Source organism: Schistocerca nitens, chromosome 7, assembly GCF_023898315.1.
Source record: "Schistocerca nitens isolate TAMUIC-IGC-003100 chromosome 7, iqSchNite1.1, whole genome shotgun sequence".
NCBI classification, from domain to species: Eukaryota; Metazoa; Arthropoda; class Insecta; order Orthoptera; family Acrididae; genus Schistocerca; species Schistocerca nitens.
Window position 1 is genome coordinate 458371148 of NC_064620.1, and position 24520 is coordinate 458395667.

The following is a 24520-nucleotide window of genomic DNA, read 5'->3' on the forward strand; positions in this document are numbered from 1 at the left end:
ATACCTGATAGCAGTACAATCACAGCCATATCTTCCCAATTCCCGCAACTGCCTCCACCTCTGCAGGGCTCCAGATAGCTCCGAGATTTCTCCGCAACAGTACTACTCACTTAAACGGAACAGTTAGCCCAGGAGAAGAAGTATCGAGGCCTTAGCGTGCGGACATTGGCTGATGGTGACCACGGGAAATGATCGTACACAACTGATAAATGGGTGTGATAGTCAACCTGTACATGTCACTAGCAGAAACGAATAAGAAATTCATTTCCACCGTCAGAGACTGAACGTCATACCCACTGACATCGCTCTCAAACCGTTTAATCAAAAAGGATTGAGGAGAGTCCATGCTCAGGAGGCAACAGGAATCACTCGGAGGAAGCTGGTGCCTGATTAGGTGCACAGTATGTGTCACTCTACAATCTGTGCATGCAGGCAACTGCAAAATGTTGTACACAAATTTCTTGTTACACATAATTCTAACTATTGAGCTAATTTCAGTAATGACTTAGTGCTAATAGGAGTGGACTTACCTGCACAGCGAGAATTTGTTAAGCCAATATTAATAAAAAAAAGTATTCTAGACAAACATGTAGTAACTTGTATCATATTTACATTCGTTATTGAGCACTTAAATACGCATTATCGTTAAATATCTAGTGGTAAATTACGACCGATGTACCACAATACAAGCTCACACTCTTGATTTCTATGAAGTGGAAAAAACAACAATCGAAAAAAAAGTTATGATTAACCCATGTGCTCTTTAAGGTTGCAGGCCACTCATCACTCTTTCTCACAGTGAATCATTCCTGTTTGCATAAGTGCTATAACACACAACTTACAAGTAGTAGATTTCTCCAACGGCCAATAATGTAATACTTGACTTTTTACCAGCGCATTCAGTCAGCATTACGTGAACTCAAACAGGACAATGAACAATGACGAGCCAAACATTATGATCACCTGCTTAGTAGCTTGTTTGCCCGTCTTTGAAACGAAATACATAACTGATTCTGCATACCACAGTAGATTGTTTCCATAGGTTCTGGCTCAGTTCTCATTATCTAGCTAACTCACTCATTTCAGTCATTCATTCAATATAATATGAAAACTTACCCAGAACCTACCGGAATTATCTACTATAATCGACTTTTCAGATGTTACTCACTTAATTTCATTTAAATTACTTAGAAAAATTAATAAAAATGAATATTTATGTATCACTTTCAACAATCTACAAAATAATTATATTCTTTCATACAGAAGGTGAATGTAAGAAAATAAAATTTTATATTTTTTTTATAAAAGATGAATGTAAGAAAATAAAATTTTATAGTTTTTTATAATAGGAAACATACGAAAATGAATAAAATGAATGACAGTGGATTTAAAAAGTATCTCTTATTTTTCTGCTATAAGAGCCCTGGCATAATAAATTCACTATCAAACAGTTCAAAATTTTCACATCATGAATTCAGTGTCATGAAATGTATTATTTCAATTTTTAAGTTTCTTCATTCCTCAATATTTCCCTTTTATTTGTTCGTTTTCAGTTAATTGAAAATCCTAGTCATTAATTAACATAGAAATAATCTTGAACTGATTATTAAGCTCAGTACCAATATTTTCTCCATATCTACAAAGTATATAAATATTCAGATCCAGTAAAATTATGTAACATATTTACCTCTTACTCACTTAATTTTTAATCTCTTTTGAGACACTTGCATTGTTGAGATTAGTCTCCATTTACATAGGAAAATTTACAATAGATTTCCTATAGATTGTAATGACAGTATGGTTATGTATCAATTTTATTTTCCAAAACATATCTTTCATCATTATGAGAACTCAACACTTTCATGTTTATTTCAACTGTGTATATTGCGTGTTTTCCAATTAAAATCTTATTAATTCTTCTGTACTGTTCTATATTGATAAGGAAACAATCTCATTAATCATCCAAGCTTATTCTAATATTGATAATACATTCCTTAACATCGTTAGATTTTCCTCTATTTTATCACCAACTTTATAAGCATCCATTTTTACTCTCAGACCACAAATACTTCCATTATTTTTCGATTGCCTTCATCTTTCATTTTTCTTACAATTGTCTAGTTAAATTGTGGAATATGATAAATATTGTTTTCAGGATGGACACTAGTATCAAATTTGTTAATCATCAATTTCACATCTTCATAAAAATATTCAGTTCATGTATTATAGATATAACTGCATGTATCTTCATGACATAATTTGATATTCCCTCCATATTTTAGTTTCATTATTCTATAGTGAAAATCGTACATAAGTTCTTGAGATAAATTATATATACTCATACCAATATAGATGGGTTTATTAAATGTTATTTTTCTTCTCTTCATATGAATATCAAGATTTTCATTAAATATAGTTCTTGCTTTTAAGGTTTGGCTTTGCAATTAATTTATCACATTTTTTTTCCATCTGACACTAATTTTGTATCCTCTCTATTTCTAATATTTGTCATAGTTGTGACAAAGATGAAATTATTAATCAAATTATAGAAACACTTTTCAAAATAATTTTTGGCGATAGTTCTCATTTCTCTAGTTTAATCTATATACTTCTTCAATCAATCCCATTGTTAAAAATTTAAAACTCTATGTATTTTTGTTAATTCCATTCCTAACGAGAAATACTGCTTAATATTTCTATAATGAACTACATATTTATTTTTATCATTCAGAGTAGTTGACAATTTGCTTTCTTTCTTAGTTTCAAACACAGTTGAACAGATCCTAGAACTGAATACTTTTACCCAAATCTTCATGTATATCAAGTAATTCCTTTGGATACTCTAAATCCATTTTAATTTGATCTCTTTTCAAATTTGATGAAAGTTTGTCAAGTGAAGAAGCTATAAATTGAAAAGTGTCAGTACATAACATTTTTAAACTTCCTGTTCTCTTACAAAAAATGATAAATGTATCTTCATTGTTTGGTATTAAATCTATTTCTCTCCTATTATAACCAAGTTCTTTGGCAAAGAAATATGAATGATATACTGATAAATTATGTAGATAAACTTGCACAAAACTGAGATGTTTTAACTGAAAATTACATTTATTACATAATGGATTTAAATGTTTTGCAGTAAAAAGATCAAGATGATGAAATTTTTTACTTTTTGGTGAATAATGACAGTTATATATGTACATTTTTTCGATCCAGCATATCTTGATTGTTCTTCAAGAGTTAATGATTTCATTTCTTCAAATTCAGAATTTTTTATTTCTTCAGTTTCTTTTTTTATACATTCAAAAAAATTTTTAGGCAACTTTGTCATCTATAAAAAACAGGATCTTTATATTGTCCACTTTATTCTTATAAGTAAAAAAATCACATTTGGGTACTATTTATCTTGTCTATTTTTAAACTTATTTTAAATTCTAGCTACTTTTTCACAGATCTAATGTCTTTTTGTGTCTGCAAATGCACACTGAAAATAAAATGTGTGCAGCAAAGAGAGATTTGGTTTATGGTTACATACAGAAATTTTAAATAATAATAATCTTGTCAAAATAACTGGAAAGATTATTTACACAAGAGGAGAAGAAAAATTACAATGATTTAAACCAATTACGCAACTATTCTGCTATAATATTATGGTACTTAAAAATTACAGATTAAATACACTATAAAAAAGATGCAGGCAGAAAGCAGCTTTTAGTTAAGAAAGAAGTAAATAGTTTCTTACAAGGAGTATTTCCTAAATTTTGTTCTGGTAAAACATGTTGTTAAAGTTAAGTTACCTCTTCTCTTTGATTCAAACACCAAACATGTAAAGGAGCTAAACAAGTTATTAATATAGATATAGATGTAATGCAAAATAAATCGACTAATCCTGTTATTTTTCCTTACAAAGTACAATTAGCAGAAGCCAAGATTGCTGTATTACTAAAAGATCTGGCACTACTATTGCAAGAAGTTCGTAAAGAACATTACTATTTATTAGATTCTACGTCATTTAGACGTAGCACAAGATTTTGCAGCAATTTTTAACAAAGATGAAATCTTCAAGCACTTCAGAAATAATTTTAGTTGTTGAATGCAAGGAGACATAGGGAAGAATGCAATATAGCTATTGACAATAATGATTCTTTAGGAGAAACCGTTTAACTTCTAATTCTAGAGTAAAAAGATAGAATAAATTTATTTGCCAATTATCGAGTCATGGAGTTAACAAATTGTTGTAAACCATATTACAGATTTGTCAATTTGTTCGTATTTTTGTTCCTTGAATAAACATATTGCAAAAGATTTTTATACATAGGATAGCAACTATTCTGTGATGTGTTAATTTTTGCTACCTGTTGTTTGTTATTAACTCAAAACAGTCTGTTATTCCTTTTTGGAAATATCGATTAATAAAATATAAATGGTTGCTTCCAGTCTTGTAATACCTTTTTCTTTAGATAATGTAGAGGTGAATGGTTCTCTTAAACTTCTGTCTGGACAATTTTAAAAATTCTATAACATGGTTTCCAGGCTGTTTGTTAACTCCTGGACTCGATAACTGGCAAAAAAATGTTTTGTATATTTATACTCTAGGATTACTCTAAGATTTGTTAAGTACTCGAACATTTTTTTTGTTAACAATTCCTGCAGAATCATTCATTATGTCTAAATATAATAAATAATAATGTTCTTTATGAAGTTCTTGCTACATTTGTGCCACATCTTTTAGTAATGCATCGATTTTGGCTACTACTAATTCTGTTTTGTAAGGAATATTAATACGATTAGTATATTTATTTCTTATTACATCCATATCTACATTAATAGCTTGTTTAGCTCCTTTACATGTTGTTGTATATGAATCAAAAAGAAGAGGTAACTTAGCTTTAACAGCAAATTTTGCAGAGCCAAATTTAGAAAATACTCCCTGCCAGAAACTAATTACTTCTTTCTTAAGTAAAAGCAGTTTTCTGTCTGCATCTTTTGTACAGTGAATTAAATCTGTAATTTTTAAGTACCATAATATTATTGCAGAAAAGTTCTGAAATTTGTTTGAATTATTGTAATTTTTTTCTCCTGTAAATAATGTTTCCAAATTTGTAACAATATTATTATTATTTAAATTTTCTATAAATAACCATAAGCCAAATCTCTCACAAGTTGGTTTTGTCTTATTTCCAAGTAGCTCCATTATAGAATATTTCTGTTTGTTTGTAGCACATATTTTATTTTTGGCGTCTATTTATAGAGACAAAATCATTAGGTGTGTTAAAAAATAGGAAGAATTTTAAAAAGGTTAAAATAGAAGATATAAAAAGTAGCCAAAACTGGGCAGCTGAAAGTAAAGTGAAGTAACTTTCTACATATATGAATTTTATGGTGTTGAATTCACAATGTGAAAACTTCGACTTTTTGATAGTGAATTTATTATTCCATAGACCTCATGGTAAAAATAAATGATACTTTTTAAATTCACCCTAATGTGTTTTATTTATTTTCTTATGTTCACCTTTTATAAAAAAACATTTGATTTTGATTTCTTACATTCACCTTTTATAAAAAAATATTAGTAATTATTTTATTATGTTCAACCTTTTGTACAAAATAGATAATTGTTTTGAAAATTGGTGTCTGTGCTACGAAAAAATACTAATATTCATTAATTTTTGTAAGTAATTTAAATGCAATTAAGTGAGTTAGAACTGAAAGTAGATTACAGTAGATAGTTTGCATAGGTTATGGATAACTTCTTATCTGCTATTGAACGAACGAGTGAAACGAGTGAGTGAGCTAGAAAATGAAGAGCGGGCCAGAACCTATGGAAACTATCTACTTGTTGCGGATTCGACAGTTTCTTGGTAGGCTTGTAGAGGTATGTGGCATTAGCTGTCTAAGCACAGGTCATGTAATTTGCGTAAATAACTGGCAACTGATTCACGTAAGAGGTTATGGCTCCCGATAGCGATCCAGATGGGTTCCATAGAATTCAAATCATGTGAATTTGGTCACTATAATGCTACTCAAACGACAGTAGCACAGTTCTGGCTCAGAGACATGGGCAATTATACTACTGAAAGTTGACATCACTGTCGGTGAAGACATCAAGCAGGAAGGGATGCAGGTGGTTCGTAGCTCACAGGGTGTATTCGATTACTACCACAGGCACCATGCAAGCTCAGGAGAATGTCTCACACAGCATAATACTGCTCCCACCACGCTGTGTCCTGCGTGCAGCACGTTTCAAGCCATTGTTGACCTTGATGTTGGTTTTTGTGGAGACTACTGTCGAAATAGTATATCAAAAATGTGATTCACCTGAAGGACCTGAAGGACCGACGATGTCGTTGGGTTAACATGTGAACACATAGGGGTGCTCAGCTGTGGAGCTCAACGTTCAACAATGTACGTATTTGAACAATGAACAGTGTGTTCCGAATTACACTTGCATGTACTAGCATTGTGGTCGTCCGGCAGAAATGCCACATATGAGCATCTGTCCTACTTCACATAACAGACAAGCTTCCGCACCCCACCGTCTATGAAGAGCTGTGGACGTCCATCCATTTAGCACTTAGTGGTATTTTCACTTTCCTTCTACCTCTTTCCATAGATGCTCACGACAGTTGCAAGTTAACATTCGACCAGCTTCGTCGTTTTCGATATGCTAGTTCACTGGCTCTGTGTTACATTAATCTGCCCTTTGTCAAAGTCGCTTATGTCAATGGAGTTCCCCATTTGCTGTCCATATCTACGCTAGGGTGATCCGTCGTCAGTGTCTGCTCTGCTTACAGTGTTTATAAAACATAGGATTAGAGAACGTAGGACTCACACAGGTAGGCTTTTCTTCTTTAACTCTATTTTATGTGAGTAGCATAAACTACCATACGGAGTATAAGAGTGTTCTAAAAAAATTTGGGAAGAGATATTATTCCCGCAAGAGTCTCTTATAAACGACCTAGAGTACTGGAAATCATAAAAAAAGAGCAAATCCCACATGGTTTCATAACGGACTACGAAAATTCTGGACATGTATGGCTTGCGATAAATAATTATAGGTCGATAGGTAACTGCAGATATTTATTAACAGTATCATACTGATATTGGCGCTGCACGGTGGAAATATGAAACGTCTGCTGAGGTGACTTTTTCCAGTCATAGACGTAAGTGCATAATAAAATGTGATTCCCAGCCTTGGTTCTATAGAAAGTAACGTGGCTGATGAATCGAGTTGAATCATCTGGCAGTTTACATTGAATTCTAGTATTCGATCGTCTGCTATACAACTGTCATTATCAGTATCGATACAATAAATTTCCATGTTAAAACAATAGAGATGCAATGCATAGTCTTATATCCGTTTTAGGTCTGGAGTGTCTTTTTAAGCAGTGAGTCGAGGAACGCTATTTTGTCTTTCCATTATCAAATAATCCATTAAAACTGCAGTCTTCCTCGACATGTGTACATCTAGCTAAAAATAGAACATTTAAGTGTTCTAATTTTACCAGTCATAACCTCACAATACGTAATAATCACCGGACCAACAACATATAAGATATCATTACATCCTAGTGGACAAAAGTGAAGAACGACCTTAGGACTACATACACGAATACTTAATAGATAACAGTCTAAGCCTGCTCGGCACACATCACTTCCTTTATGTATTAGGAAGTTATAATTCGTTCTATATGTATGCCAGAAAGACAGTTAAGACCACTAGAGACGAATAGTTGATCTCTTCATTCTCAAATTTACAGTCACTAGAATATTCCATATTATTAACCGTAGCAAAAAACATCTGGGAAGGTATTACATCCCGTTCACCCAGAGACAGTCCACAGTAGAGCTGTTTTTCTTGTAATCGATTTACGGGTTAAACAGTTAAAACTATTGATATTCTGAGAAGAGTTTATAATCGATTCTCAGCCCTGATTATCTGGAATGAATGTACATCTACAGAAGTCAACAGTATTTAATTCTCCTGAAGATACAGGTTTAGAACCCATGTCAAACTGCATTAGTAACCGTAAAGCTATGTAGGCATCTTAGCATAGTGACATGATCACAGTGAGCAAATACAGCAAATGACGATGATCTTTCACAATAATAACAAAAACCTTTGTTAAAGATCTCGATAACACCACCAATCATTTAGTCTTCTGATAATACTTTCTAAATGTGATTGGAGCTACAATCAAATTACACTATTTTCCTTGTGCTGCGACATGTAAACCCCACAACCTAATTGTGGGGCATGAACCAGCAGTGGCAAGCAACATAGATAGTGCAACTCTACACCCCAAAAACGCATACTTAGCGGGATATATTTATTGAAGTATCAGACCCAAATCTATAAAAATGTGAGATCCCAGTCGCAAACCTGACAACCAAATGGTAGAATGTGATAATGGAACCCTAGCAGGGAACGACGTTTGAATGTATGGACGAGCTTGATATCGTTTTAGGTAGAACTAAGACGTCTATTTCGATAAAATAGTACAAACAGTCTAGACTGAGGTTCTCAGTCGAGTGGTTATGTACCCTCTTACTTAGTAGTAAAGACTTGAAAATAATTTATTTTTTTATACGAGCACATCAAAAACCTGACGCTGTATAATCGATTTCCACATTAAATAATCAAAATTAAAGAAAATATTTTGCTTAAGAACACAAGTGTCAAACACGTTTCAGTGGATTATCCACATCAGTAGCAAAAACTTATAAGTAAAGACTCTAGCTGACAGCACTTTCGGTCATACTCTCTATGTCTACGTTTAGTTACAATATTTTTTGAAATGCAATGTGGATGTCCCTTAGAGCCTGGGGTAGTGTGGATGTGATTCCTTTTTGTTATGCATGGTCTTACTCAAAATGCTTCCTAATGGAGGAAAATCATTTTTAATAGCATCCAGAATCACTTTATAGCAAGTGTATAATTAATTATTTAAATAATAATAATAATAATAATAATAATGTATGACGGTAAAACGTTAAAAAAAGAATGGTTACAGGAGCTCGCAGGCTGGCGGATACAGCGATTGGGCTAACCTCAGTGATTCAGCTGTGAAAGAGACTTAACCGACCAGTACATTGTGATGAGATGTGAAGCAGTATATGTGCTAACTGCATCTTAGAGCTCCTATCTCACCAACATGCATTTACTGTCCTCTAAATCACTGAGCTTTCTATGTACTGAAGGCAGTAAAATTCCCACATCTTAAACTGCCAGAGAGAACACTCAGAAAATGGTTAAATGTCTCATAAATGAGCTGAAAATTTAGAAAAACGACAAACAATAGCATTAGGTGTTAATCTAAAGCATGTAATACACAGATGCCATTTTATCTTCTATCAGGAAACATGCCTTGACTTCGTCTGTAGTACTATCAATATGTAATCCACATGTAATACTTTTGTGGAATCATACCACTTTACATTGCACCCAAAAAATTTTAAGATTCCATATAATGACTTCCATCTCGCTTGTATTGGGAGAGAATATCACAGTATTCAGGAAAAAATATCATTACCGAACCTCATGCACACAGAACTAGTGGAAGTATGACAATATTGCCTTGCCACCATACCTCTCTCTCTAGAATGCGCCATCTGTGCACTATTAAAGCACATATTCTCTCTTGTATCTACTTATTACGATAAGGACCAGCGTCCCTATCTCTAACGATTACTCTGCTTATGTTTGTCTGTGGGCTCTCTCAAATTTTAGCTCAGACTGTTCCTATGCATACATTAGCAGTGTAGGTTGCTATTTTGTTTTTTACCAGACAACTGTGATACAGAGTCCCAACCCAGCCAGGGTACCACACCTGCATCCCTTCTTCCTCGAAGTTTCAGTGCTAAAACACACTAACACACATACCTGGGTTGCTGTGGAGGTAGAATGTTGACATTATTCTGTCGAACACACACTCGCACACACATACCCAAACATGAGTTACAGTATTTTGTGTGGGCTCACCATTACCTCCCCTGTGAACGCTGCAGACGGTGTTGGAGTGGGGGCGACTGCAGTGACAACAGTGGAGGGTGGAAACAACATTTCCAGACCTACCATAAGTGGGTAGATTTCAGAACGTTATCCTGGATGGTAGATTGTTGGATCCCTTCCAAATGTTATCCCAGAATTATTGTGTGGATGGATCCGGTTCAGGAATTTGTGCAGGTGGAACCACCTCGAACAATTTTCCCAGATGTAGCACATGGTGCATTATTTGAAATAATATTCCCAGATGTAGCACATTGTGGATCCACCAAGAACAATTACCCTGAACCTATCGCAGGCGAATACACCTTTCAGATGATAGTCTGAACCTACCCGACTGCCAACGCCACCTGCACGACATCTCCACTGTCGCCGCTCACTGCCCCCACTGCCACCACTGCCATTAGTGGAAGACGGATTGGTGGGATGAGGGGGCGGGGGGGGGGGGGGGAGCTCCATGCAGGAGACGAACACATAGAATAATGTAACTGAGCTTTGTGTGTGTGTGTGTGTGTGTGTGTGTGTGTGTGTGAGTGGGTATCTTTGCACTGTTAAATCACATGTGGTGTCATACTCTCTTATATCTACTCATTACAGTAGCAACCTGCATCCCTTCTCTACCAATTAACAAAAAATTGTGGAAAAATAACAAATATCCAAACATTCAATAAAATCCTGGTACAAAACAGTCGTACAGGATATCTGTATTCATACATGGCAAGCAGCAGAAATTTTTCGTGACATAAGCTCTATAACAAAGTGCCTGGAGGTAACTTGGATACTTTTCTAGAAAGCTACAAGGAAGAAAGAACTGCTAGAATTATATCTATTCCCAAACCTGCTTCAGATCCGAAGCTGAGAGAGCACGCAGACCACTTGCAAAAATATATGGAGTTGTTATTTATAGAAAGGGAGGAAGGGAGGGAGAGGCATGACATCACATATACTCTTAAAAATAGAAAATCTCTATCCTGATGGATTAATCGGAAAAGAGGGAAGGTTGGTCGCTATCGTAACGAGTAGTTACAGGACAGAGTATGACATCAAATGCTCTTTAATAGTGGAAAGACTGCGCATTCTAGAGAGAGAGAGATAGATAGAGAGAGAGAGAGACAGGATGAAAAGACAATATTATTATACTCCAATTATTTCTGACTGCGTGAGGCTATAGTAATGTTATTTTATCCGGAATGCTATTAAAAATATTTGGTTGCAATGTGAAGTGAAATGATTCCAGAACTACAGAGGAATATACATGGATTCCATATGGATGTTACTACAGATGAAATCAGAAGTTGTTTTCTGATAAAAGATAAACGGGCTCTGTGCACTACATGGATGGCACACATTTTGTCTACATGATGTTGATTCATATCTGATACTATTACTAGTCGCTCTTATAAATTCTGGAACCCATCATCAAACATTTCAACATTTTTTAAGTGTTCTCTCTGACAGCATCAGTTGTGGGATTTTTACTGCTGTTGACACATATAAACTGAATGTTCTGAATGCATGTCGGCGAGATAGGTGCAGTCATTGCAGATACCGTTCCATACCGCAGCGCAACTCTGTTGTAGGTTGCATCTCTCTCACAGCTCAATCGCCCAGAGTTCGCCTGCTAACTCTATCTTCCAACCTGTGAGCTACTGTCACCATCTCCTGTTCAATGCTCTTAAATCATACACTGTTACTATTACTTGAATACGCAGTTACATATTTGCCACTGAAAATGACTTTCTTTCATTAGTACGCATACCAAAAAAATCGCATCCATACTACTTCAGGCCCTGGAGGGCACTGTCATCGCATTCTATAGAAACAGCGTATTTCTTGCCAGACATAGTGCTGTCATCTTGAGTCTTTAAAGTCACGTTTTTGCAGTCGATAAGGATAATCAAGTACATTGTGTTTGAGGTCAAATGCAAAATAGTATATTTAATTTTAATTATTTATTGTTCCAACCGATTACAAAACCTCATGCCGTTGGTCTGTGCTCGTATAAAGTAATGAATTTTGAGTCGTTAACTGTACTGCAGAGGCTGCATAACCACTGGACTGATGTCGTATTCCTACATTGTGCATATTATTTTATCAAAATACACATGTTAGTTCTACTTAAAATTATGTCATAGTCATTCGTACATTATGACGACCCTCCGTGCTATGGCAACAATTGTCATGTTCCTCCATATGGTTGTTGGGATTGGTACTAGCATCTCGCATTATAGACATTGGATCTGATAACTTTAATAAATGCACACGGCTAGGTATGCATTTCTGGTGAGCAGTACAGCACTACACATGCTTATTGTCCCTGCTGGCCCCCACGTCCAGCCCCATGAGCCTAGGGTATACACGTCACGGCACATACAAAATAGTGTAATTGGATTGCAGTTCCAAACAAATTTACAAGTTATGCCCTGCATGTCTATAGTTTAATCATTTAACCTGCAAATCGTTTACATGAGCTACCAAACAACGATGCTGATAGTTCTGTTGTGGACTACTTAGGGTGGACGTCTACTTGCGTAAGCAAATTAGTATAGGATATAATACCTCCTAGAATGTTTTTTGCTAGTGTGAAGAATATGGGTAATTATAGTGAAATTAAATCTGGGAATCTAAAGAACCACTGTACTCTATCTCTAGAGGACTGCACTGTCTAGCTGACGGAGATAGAAAACAAATTATACGTTCGCGATACATAAAGGAGGCCATTCGTGATTAATAGGATAGGTCATTGCCTATCAGAGTCTTCATGTATAAGTCCTTAGTTAGTTCTGCGGTTTTGTCTACTGGGATGTAATGTTATTTTATATGTTGCTGACCATGTGAAGCAGGCCGAAGTGGCCGTGCGGTTCTAGGCGCTGCAGTTTGGAACCGCGAGACCGCTACGGTAGCAGGTTCGAATCCTGCCTAGGGCATGGATGTGTGTGATGTCCTTAGGTTAGTTAGGTTTAACTAGTTCTAAGTTCTAGGGGACTAATCACCTCAGAAGTTGAGTCCCATTGTGCTCAGAGCCATTTGAACAATTTGACCATGTGATTAATATGTATTTTGTGGTTACGACTCCTAAAATTATAATACAAGTGTTGTATATTTAGCTGGATATGTACATGATGTGGAAGACTGTAGTTTTAAAGGATTATTCGGTTGTGGCAGGATACAATGCCATATCTCGAAACACTACTTTAAAAAAATCGGGACCTGTAATATTTTATAAAAGTATGCACGGTATCTCTACACTTGTAATATGAAAATTGATTACACCAAAAGTCTTATTGACTGCTGTTTGCAGGCGATCTAATGCTGGACTTCAGTGTTGCTTCGCTGGATTACTGGACTCCATTCACCAGCCACGTTACTTCTTATACACTCCTGGAAATTGAAATAAGAACACCGTGAATTCATTGTCCCAGGAAGGGGAAACTTTATTGACACATTCCTGGGGTCAGATACATCACATGATCACACTGACAGAACCACAGGCACATAGACACAGGCAACAGAGCATGCACAATGTCGGCACTAGTACAGTGTGTATCCACCTTTCGCAGCAATGCAGGCTGCTATTCTCCCATGGAGACAATCCTAGAGATGCTGGATGTAGTCCTGTGGAACGGCTTGCCATGCCATTTCCACCTGGCGCCTCAGTTGGACCAGCGTTCGTGCTGGACGTGCAGACCGCGTGAGACGACGCTTCATCCAGTCCCAAACATGCTCAATGGGGGACAGATCCGGAGATCTTGCTGGCCAGGGTAGTTGACTTACACCTTCTAGAGCACGTTGGGTGGCACGGGATACATGCGGACGTGCATTGTCCTGTTGGAACAGCAAGTTCCCTTCCCGGTCTAGGAATGGTAGAACGATGGGTTCGATGACGGTTTGGATGTACCGTACACTATTCAGTGTCCCCTCGACGATCACCAGTGGTGTACGGCCAGTGTAGGAGATCGCTCCCCACACCATGATGCCGGGTGTTGGCCCTGTGTGCCTCGGTCGTATGCAGTCCTGATTGTGGCGCTCACCTGCACGGCGCCAAACACGCATACGACCATCATTGGCACCAAGGTAGAAGCGACTCTCATCGCTGAAGACGACACGTCTCCATTCGTCCCTCCATTCACGCCTGTCGCGACACCACTGGAGGCGGGCTGCACGATGTTGGGGCGTGAGCGGAAGACGGCCTAACGGTGTGCGGGACCGTAGCCCAGCTTCATGGAGACGGTTGCGAATGGTCCTCGCCGATACCCCAGGAGCAACAGTGTCCCTAATTTGCTGGGAAGTGGCGGTGCGGTCCCCTACGGCACTGCGTAGGATCCTACGGTCTTGGCGTGCATCCGTGCGTCGCTGCGGTTCGGTCCCAGGTCGACGGGCACGTGCACCTTCCGCCGACCACTGGCGACAACATCGATGTACTGTGGAGACCTCACGGCCCACGTGTTGAGCAATTCGGCCGTACGTCCACCCGGCCTCCCGCATGCCCACTATACGCCCTCGCTCAAAGTCCGTCAACTGCACATACGGTTCACGTCCACGCTGTCGCGGCATGCTACCAGTGTTAAAGACTGCGATGGAGCTCCGTATGCTGGCTGACACTGACGGCGGCGGTGCACAAATGCTGCGCAGCTAGCGCCATTCGACGGCCAACACCGCGGTTCCTGGTGTGTCCGCTGTGCCGTGCGTGTGATCATTGCTTGTACAGCCCTCTCGCAGTGTCCGGAGCAAGTATGGTGGGTCTGACACACCGGTGTCAATGTGTTCTTTTTTCCATTTCCAGGAGTGTAGATCGTAGAGTGGCAGCCACGTTTTATCAAGCACTCACACCTATAGCTGGCAGAAACATCACCCTACCAGATGTGTTTTCAGTTACACCACCCAGCACCAATGTCAGTACGGTGTTGTTAATAAATATATGCAATTACCCATCAATCTATATTTATTTTCACATGTAATAAATGTTCAGGACTTTCGTGGTCTTTTACGAAAATATACAGGATATACTTATCAATCCGGGACACTTACTAGGTTGCATTAATATATATGGGCTATAATTATCGCGTAAACTGAGATATAGCGCTTTCATAACAGATTATTTTACAGCCAGCCCATAGTTTACATATGCTTGTTTCTGAACATATATCAGACATATGCTTACACAAACAGAATCATTGTGTTTCTTAACGCTTGTCTGAACCGCTGGTCGCTTACTAGATAATCACAAAATCATACCGTCTCTTCCTGAACTTTTTTAGAACACACACATGCTCCGTATGGTACCCAATGCTCCTCATAAGAAATAGGGCTAGACACGAAACGTCTACCTGTACGTGTTCTCCTTTCCCTTATCTTACGTGATACCTATGTTGCCAATTTGAGTTTACGTAATACTAACGTGTTGGCAGAACTAGCTGTTAAAAACTCCAGCATTACGATATTTTTGTTGGAGAACTCTTCTACTTAGGAAGTTGTTTGTCACTTCACTTACGCGAATAAAAAAAGATTCACTGTTACAAGATGTGACTACCAACTTTATAAAACGCATGGGCCGGTCATAAATCTTTTTTCGATTATTATTTTTTTTTCTTCTTCTTAGGAAGAAGTCTGTGGACCTTCCTTCTGATACGTCAATACGAGGTGCGGCTAGAAGAAAACCGGACTGATGCTGGAAAAAACATTTATTTACAATTATTTACAATTTCATGTTATCTCCTTCAATGTACTCTCCTCCTCGGTCTCTACACCGCTCCATACGAATTTTCCACTGTTCATAGCAATGCTGCAGATCATTTTCGGTAAGTCCATACATTACTTCCGTCGCTTTTTCTTTTACTGCTTCAACAGTCTCAAATCTAGTTCCTTTCAAAGCTGACTTGACTTTAGGGAAAAGAAAAAAGTCACAGGGGGCCAAATCAGGTGAGTAGGGTGGATGATCTAAGATGGGAATGTTGTGTTTTGCCAAAAACGTCTTCACTGACAACGCACTGTGAGCTGGGGCATTGTCTTGGTGAAGGATCCATGACTTTTTTCTCCACAAATCGTTCCGTTTTCTCCGTACTCGCTCACGTAGGGTAGCCAGACCGCTAATGTAGTAATGCTGATTCACTGTTTGTCCCTCTGATACCCAATCAATGTGCACAATCCCTTTGATATCAGTTTTTGCTGACAATGGTCTGCCAGTGCGAGTGTCATCACTGGTGTCTTCGCGGCCGTCTTTAAATCGTTTAAACCACTCAAACACTTGTGTTCGCGATAAACAATCATCGCCGTAGACTTGTTGTAACATTACAAACGTTTCACTTGCAGATTTTCCTAGTTTGAAACAAAATTTGATGTTAACACGCTGTTCTTTCTGTACACTCAACATTTTCCGACGCACAGACAATACGTCAACTACTTAAAACAGACGCCACGGGCAGACTGAGTGCAGGAGGCAGATGAAACTCGAGCAGTAGGCGGAGCAAGAGTCACGTGACAGGCCACGCGACTTTCAGTCTTATTGCATTCGTTTTATTGTTTCACCAGTAATAGTCCGGTTTTTTTCTAGCCACACCTCGTAGTAATTTACCATTTGATACATAACCAATACACATGTTTAATGGCGATATAACGATTGTAAATACGACGCAAGTTACTGCACATTTCTCTTAGAACTTTTGCCTTTAATACAGCAGATTTAATAAGTTCTCTCTGTGCAATTTAGCTCCACTACACTTAGTAATATGTCATTACTGCAATTATTCTCTATATTTAGAAAAATGTATTATAACAAATACTTTTAAAAGGTTTTACGGCTGCCTGTGTGCACTGGCTGCAAAGCGCTTATGACAGGTGATGCACACTGCCTCTCCACTTAAGCACTAGCTTTCTATGCACGGACGAACCTGATACCTCGTATCTTTGCATAACTGCTGAGTAACCTGACTATTCTCGGCGCCTGATTTCTCGCTGGGGGAAGGCAGTTCTTGTCCGTTGCTGCAGATAGCACACACATGTCGGTGATTCGCCTAATTTGTCAGTTTGCGTAGAAAGATTTCTAGTGGCTACCATCAGCTAATGCACCCATGCTGAAGCGGTAGTGCCTCTTCTCCAAGGTTAGCTGTTTCATTTACGTGGGGAGAGCCTCTGTGACGACGCCTTTGAGCTGTCTGGTGCCTTGTAGTGCTGGAGGCATTTGTAGCGATCGATAAGAAATGGCTATGACTCTAATGTTATCAGGTATGTGCAGGCCATATTTTTTTCCAGCAGCCAATGCATCTGCGTTGTTCGAAAGTTGAATCCTATGGGTGGTACGTCTTCGGGGATTCTGCTTATCTAGAGATCTCTGCAGATCTCTCTCAGGTCACATTTTACCATCTAGCGAGAGAGGTGATGTGACTTAAGTGAGTCGACGACTTCGTATGTAGAAATAGTTTATTTCTGCTGCATTGTGGCCATTGCTCAGTCTTATTTGTGTGTGGCAGACACATGTATATATACTCCATATCTATTTATGAGTCTTGTAGTAATGTCACAAACTCATAGAGCGAGAGTTACATGCCTTTTTATTCAGCGTGGAAGCACTGGAAGATCTAGCCCGCCGTCATTGTGTTTGCGGGATTGCATTTACGAGTCTTTTATCATTGTCACTAAGTAATAATATTTCAGAGGTTATTTGTATAAATATCTTGTGGCAGGTTAGTAGTAATATTCTGACTTCAGACCATTAAAGCATATCTAAATGTGCGATGTCACTCATTATTAACGCACAGGAAAGTTTTTAGAAGCAATAATTTTCTTTTCAAACAGAACAGTTGCGCCAGCTGTCTAGCGTGTGTCTATGGATTTTTATGGTCACACTGAATTACGTCAATAGCAGCAGCTATACTCGGATTTCTTGCATTTAATACACAAGTCTGACAGTAACGTTGCGAATATTAATAATCATATTGCAGGTTTACTTGTGTAGATATCGTAATTATAATTACATACCTTAATTCGACCTGGGAGTGCAGTATGGTTGAAAAATGGTCGCTCATGCATAAGTGTTAGTTTTGAAAAAGTGATGGTTAGGGTAGGGGCGTTCATTTCTTACTGGTCCAGAAGAAAGGACGGATGGGAGGGTAGTGCTTAGTGTTTACCTGCAATACAATCCACATATTTGGGCCGACGTGTTGGGATCTGTTTGACGTTGGTGGAATGGCCCTATCTTAGGTGCGTACTTTCACAATAGTGACTCTTCTAACAGCAACCTGGTCGGAGGCGATTAAGTATACATTGCGCAAATTTCAACCAGTACGTGAATGAGATCGTTTTAACACATCTTAGTATTGCAGGAATATCTCGATCTATGGTATTCCTTCTAGGTGTTCCACTAGGCTAACCTCATCGAGGCGATTGAGGCACACAATTTACCTACATGTGAAGATAGACTAGCGTTTTGGAAAACGTCTAATAACTTGCAAGAAAGAAATTTACAAACAATTTCATGCTCTCTAGGTGCACACTTTGTAGCGCTGTGCTAATATGTATACAAACAGTATGTCTGGTTCGAAGCACCTGGATTTTGCTGACGCTATAATTTCGAGCAATTCCCTTGATTTAACATATAAACTATAATGCCACACACTCTAGTAATGTAGAAGTTGTTTAGCAAATGTTTATCTGTCGCAGTATTCTACTTGTTATAGTGTTATGTTCTTTGCTTATCATTTCTCTGTTGCAAAGTAACTGGTGTTGTGAGGGAAGCTTGTGCGCGATCTCACTTTGTGCTCTTTGGTCTCTCCCCTGTGCAAATGTAAGCCCATCTGGGTGCGGTATTAGCGCTGGCACAGCCCCGTAATTCTTCGTGGGTCATCGAAGTGGGTTGACATCGTGCCCTGATTTGCCGAAAATTATGTTAGTGTCAGTTATAGTTGATCTTTAAGAAATTCTCAACTTCAGCTATACTTCATAATGCGCCGAGAATGTCATTGTTCTGAGCAGATTGGAAACAAAACTCTACAATGGCCAATGAGACCCCACCTTATAGGTCGACAGGGCGTCGGTATTGTTGGAAGAACTTCTATATGAAACATTTATGCGCTTTTGCTTTGTTCGATGGGATAAGGACAAGCTTAAGGCATTTGCGTCACACTCTTTATGTTATACTGAACCTAAATCCACCACAGTTTAAACACGTATCAGATTTGCGGAAACATTAAAAAAATCGTACCATGTGACAACCCGTCCCAGTACCACTTTTGGACTGACTTTTCAGGTAAAACACGATGTGCGTACTGCCAATTTAGTACCTCTCCAACAAGATCAATATTTGAGCATATATTGGATACATATGTCGGAAACATACCACAGCAACAACGACAATTACTACTAGTACTACTACTACTACTACTCTTACTACTAGTAATATTAGTAGTAGTAGTAGTAGTAGTAGCAGTGCTGCTAATACTGTTACAAAATACGCATTTCGTATTACATGAGATACACATCAACATCCAACGATAAAGGTCGGCATTAATTCTTATTTTATGTAAGTACTGTAGTACTTACGCCATATGTTGGTGACGGTATAATGCTATGAATACAAGAAATAATTTGTAGCCATCTGTCTATTTTTAATGAAATTCCTAGTTCTTTTCTTTTCAGTATACACTCAAAGTTTGTTGGTGACTTGTTTTTCTGCCGTGTATACAGTCTACATATAGTATACGGATTAGAATTGAAATGCAGTGCGGCAACGCAGCTATGATAATGGCAGGTGTTTGAGGACACACAGATGCAACATAAAGTGTCATAATGGTGGATGAGCAAACAATACCGATATCCTTTGTTTCTATAGTAATATGATAGCTCAGCAATGTTCTGTGATGCAGACCCAAAGTGAGACATGCACCAGGTGTCAGGAGCAGATAAACTTACCAGTTGTGGAACGTACCGTACACAGTATGCATACAACATGTTGTTTACCTTTCAGATATGCTAAAATCAACGATGTGGTTCTGCAAAGTTACAGCAGATGCTGCCCAACGTACATCCAGGCGTGCTCCTCCACATCCATAAGAATTGTAGTCTTCACCATACACAGGGTCTGCTATAAGCAATTCATAGAGAACATATTGTTTACGTTTAGATAATATTGTAGTACCTAAATTATTGTAGTCGGATCTTTTATGAGGCTGATGCACAGCATGGCACTATCTGTCAGCGAGTCTTACACGATCCTGGTAAGCTATTTGCAGAATACTGAAAAGTACTATTTAAAACCTTCTAATAATGTCCTATGTCACGGAGGGTAATGGCAAATGTCACAAACAGGTCATCAGCGGCCGAGTTGCTCTTAACTGCGAAGCTTACCAGTCAGAGGAGACGCTGTGTCTAGAGCATATACACTACATTAATTACATTTGTTTGTCGAAGTGATAGCTGATCTCAATTAACGACTAATGTTCAGTGCTCTATAGCCACAGAAGGCAGTGCCCTGGCTGATTTCCAGCAGTTAGAAACCTAGCAGCAGCGAAGATGCCGCATGTAGTTTACCCACACTGTACTGTATACCTTCATGTGTTAGGGCTGAAGCCCAGCTACAGCAACGACAGGTGTTTGTCGCTCCAGATCTACAGCAGGGAGCTAACTACGAGGGCGAAGAGATCGAGACCTGCCAGCTAACGGTATGTATATGTTTGTGGAGCAAAGTAGCTTCAAAGCTACAGGGACGAACTCCAGGGGTGGGTGTGTAGCGAGTACTACCAGACAGGATAATTGCTGAATGCAGTACATATGCAGTGCCTAATATGTATTTGGTTAGTAACATGGTGACTCAGCCTCAGTACCATCAAAGGTTTTTTGTCGCAGACCAGCAGCAGGATCAACCCGAGGTGTGGGCAAGCACATCCAGCTGGGAAAGACAACAGATTGTTTACATTTGTACAGCAGAGTGGTAGCTTATGACCAGTAACGTTGTTTTTGCCCCAGAGCCCCACCAGGAAGTGCCTCATGGATATGTAAATAGCAAGTCGTACCGCTGGGACTGTTTGTAGCACACATATAAAATATGTAATACATTGTTTACCCTTATGTAGTAGAGTGGTAGTCAATTACACAGTAGTATCTATTGTTTGTTACCATAGGAAGTCAGCAGGAGGTGCCAAAGAGTAGGCAATAAGTGTGTCCTTCAAGCTGGAGGAGACGCTGCTTGTAGTGTGCATACAAAACATCATCAAAGAACCAAGTGTTTTTGCTCCAAATCCCTTGTAGAATTTGTCCCAGGTGTGCCTGAGTAACAAATCGTAACCACTCGGTGGAAATGCTGCATGTAGTGTATGTAGAGGGCTATTCGTTTATTTAGGTCCGATCGGTCGCGAAATTGAAACCACAGAGCAAATCCGACGAAGCTTTGCTCAGATGTTTTGGGCAGTGTGTCTAGTATGACTGTCGACCGCATCATGTCGCTCTTTTCAGGTCTGAGAGCGCAGTTGGAACGTAAAGATGCCTAGAGAATGTGTCTCTCGCCAAGTATGAGTGCCTGTTGAGAGATTTCCCCTGATTTAGTGCAGCCCATGTACCGTGTCAAGTATTTCCTTCTTCATGTTAGTTCTCGGCTGCACAAAGCTCCTGCAGATTTATTGATGGGACGTGTTTGATCATTCACCAAAGAGCCCAGACGTGGCTCCCTCTGGGTTTCATCGCTGATCACATGAAGCGCTGGCTATGAAGACAACACTTTGGTACAGACAACGAGATGCAGACCCGATGCAGGCGGCTGCATTCTGTGACGAGGGTATTGGGAAGTCTGTAAAACGATGTGACAAATGTCAAAGTCGAAGCAGACTTTTGTGTACGACTTTGTACGCAACGATAAGTAGAGGTGGGCTACGGAATTGTGTAGTAACTGTCGCAGTAAAAAATCTGAAAAAGAGCACAAATTACTAGCGACCCAACAAACAGAAGATTTACACTATTGGCCATTAAAATTGCTACACCAAGAAGAAATGCAGATGATAAACGGATATTCATTGGACAAATATATTATACTAGAACTGACATGTGATTACATTTTCACGCAATTTGGGTGCATAGGTCCTGAGAAATCAGTACCCAGAACAACCACCTCTGGCCGTAATAACGGCCTTGATAAGCCTGGTCGTTGAGTCAAACAGAGCTTGGACGGCGTGTACAGGTACAGCTGCCCATGCAGCTTCAACACGATACCACAGTTCATCAAGAGTATTGACTGGCGTATTGTGACGAGCCAGTTGCTCGGCCACCGTTGACCAGACGTTTTCAATTGCTGAGAGATCTGGAGAATGTGCTGACCAGGGCAGCAGTCGAACATTTTCTGTATCCAGAGAGGCCCATACAGGACCTGCAACATGCGGCCGTGCACTATCATGCTGAAATGTAGGGTTTTGCAGAGACCGAATGGAGGGTAGAGCCACGGGTCGTAACACATCTGAAATGTAACGTCCACTGTTCAAAGTGCCGTCAATGCGAACAAGAGGTGGCCGAGACCTGTAACCAATGGCACCCCATACCATCACGCCGGGTGATACGCCAGTATGGCGATGACGAATACACGCTTCCAGTGTGTTTTCACCGCGATGTCGCCAAACACTGATGCGACCATCATGATGCTGTAAACAGAACCTGGATTCATCCGAAAAAATGACGTTTTGCCATTCGTGCACCCAGGTTCGTTGTTGAGTATACCATCGCAGGCGCTCCTGTCTGTGATGGAGCGTCAAGGGTAACCGCAGCCACGGTTTCCGAGCTGATAGTTCATTCTGTTGCAAACGTCGTCGAACTGTTCGTGCAGATGACCCCATCTGTTTACTCAGGGATCGAGACATAGCTGCACGATCCGTTACAGCCATGCGGATAAGATGCCTGTTATCTCGACTGCTAGTGATACGAGTCCGTTGGGATCCAGCACGTTGTTCCGTATTACCCTCCTGAACCCACCGACTCCATATTGTGCTAACAGTATTTGGATATCGACCAATGTGAGCAGCAATGTCGCGATACGATAAACCGCAATCGCGATAGGCTACAATCCGACCTTTATCAAAGTCGGAAACGTGATGGTACGCATTTCTCCTCCTTACACGAGGCATCACAACAACGTTGCACCAGGCTACGCCGGTCAACTGCTGTCTGCGTATGAGAAAACGGTTGAAAACTTTCCTCAAGTCAGCACGTTGTAGGTGTCACCACCGACGCCAACAGTGTGTGAATGCTCTGAAAAGCTAATCATTTGCATATCACAGCATCTTCTCCCTGGCGGTTGAATATCGCGTCTGTAGCAGGTCATCTAAGTGGTGTAGCAATTTTAGTGGCCAGTAGTGTGCTTATATTTCTCCAAGTGTATGATGACTCGCTACTCATAATGCCTCAAGAAACATAGTCCAGCTACCTCGGTGTCTACAAGGATAAAACACACACAAAGTTGCTGTAGCGTAGTGGCTCGAAGCGCAAGTCGACCGTGATGCCACCGTCGGCCGTCCTATATTGCAGCGGCAGAGGGCGCTCATATTCCAGAGCCGCTGTAGGGGTGGCTCAGCGGTTGTGGTCCATTGGTTCAACTGGATCCTGCACGGCGCTGTCGGTGTTGGACAGAAATTTGCAATTCCTTTGTGATACTACCGTACAGCAGTATCGATACGTGACACCACAGCGACTATGTACAAAATTATCTGAAATGTGTAGCTAACCATTGCAAATAAGATATTTTGATTTTTGACTTAGGTTTATATTTCGCGACCGATCGGACCTTAATAAACGAGTAGCCCTCGTACAATGCCTTGTTTACACTTGTGTAGTGGAGTGGTGTGTGAGCGCCAGTAACGGCAGGTGTTTGGTGCCCCAGAGCCGCAGCAGGACGCGCCCCAGGTGTGGGCGAGCAGCGAGTCCTACCAGACCGGGGAGACGCTCAGCGCCAACTGCAGCTCGGCGCCGGCCCGGCCCGCCCCCAGCCTCGAGTGGCTCGTCAACGGCCTCACGGTGGGTACCTGCTACCCCTAGCTATCTTCTGCCTGCATTAGTGCCACCTTACTTCAAATGTTTATGCAAAATCTGGTTAGAGAATTTTTCCCAAGTCGATGAAATTCTTCTGGGTACATGACCACATTGTCAATGTGTAAAATTTCTCTGACACTGTGGCCGCTGTTGCAAATGACCTACGTCAGGCTCCATTTTCTAACTGCTGGATGGGAAAAGTTTTGTTTCTTATGTACTGGCGGAAGAGGCAGTTAGCGTAATCTGAGAGGGTATTGAGGTTGAGGAGGAGAGTTGTTAGACATCCTTTATTGTTGTGATTCTTCAGTTTCTCCCGGCGTATTTGTTGCGTGAACAGTCCACGGGGATACTGCCAGTTCATAGTGTCCAACGGGCACAATATTTTGGCGATCAGACATGTCGCCATCGTCAGGTGCGCTGCCGAACTGAGCTCCTGAGGGCGGGCGGCCGATTTAAATCCCCCCTCCGCGGGCCGCTCTCTTCGCCGTCCGCGCCCGCGCGCCGGCGGTCGCGAAGACG

At 39.8% G+C, this 24520-nt stretch overlaps 1 protein-coding gene across 1 annotated transcript in view; it reads left to right on the plus strand.

Moving 5' to 3' along the window:
* Nucleotides 1-24007, plus strand: part of LOC126195687 (uncharacterized) — a 590609-nt gene extending 566602 nt beyond the window's left edge. The window contains exon 4 of the mRNA XM_049934315.1: nucleotides 23853-24007. Coding sequence (XP_049790272.1) covers nucleotides 23853-24007 — 155 coding nt within the window. The remainder of the gene's footprint in view (nucleotides 1-23852) is intronic.
* Nucleotides 24008-24520: the final 513 nt, after the last annotated feature.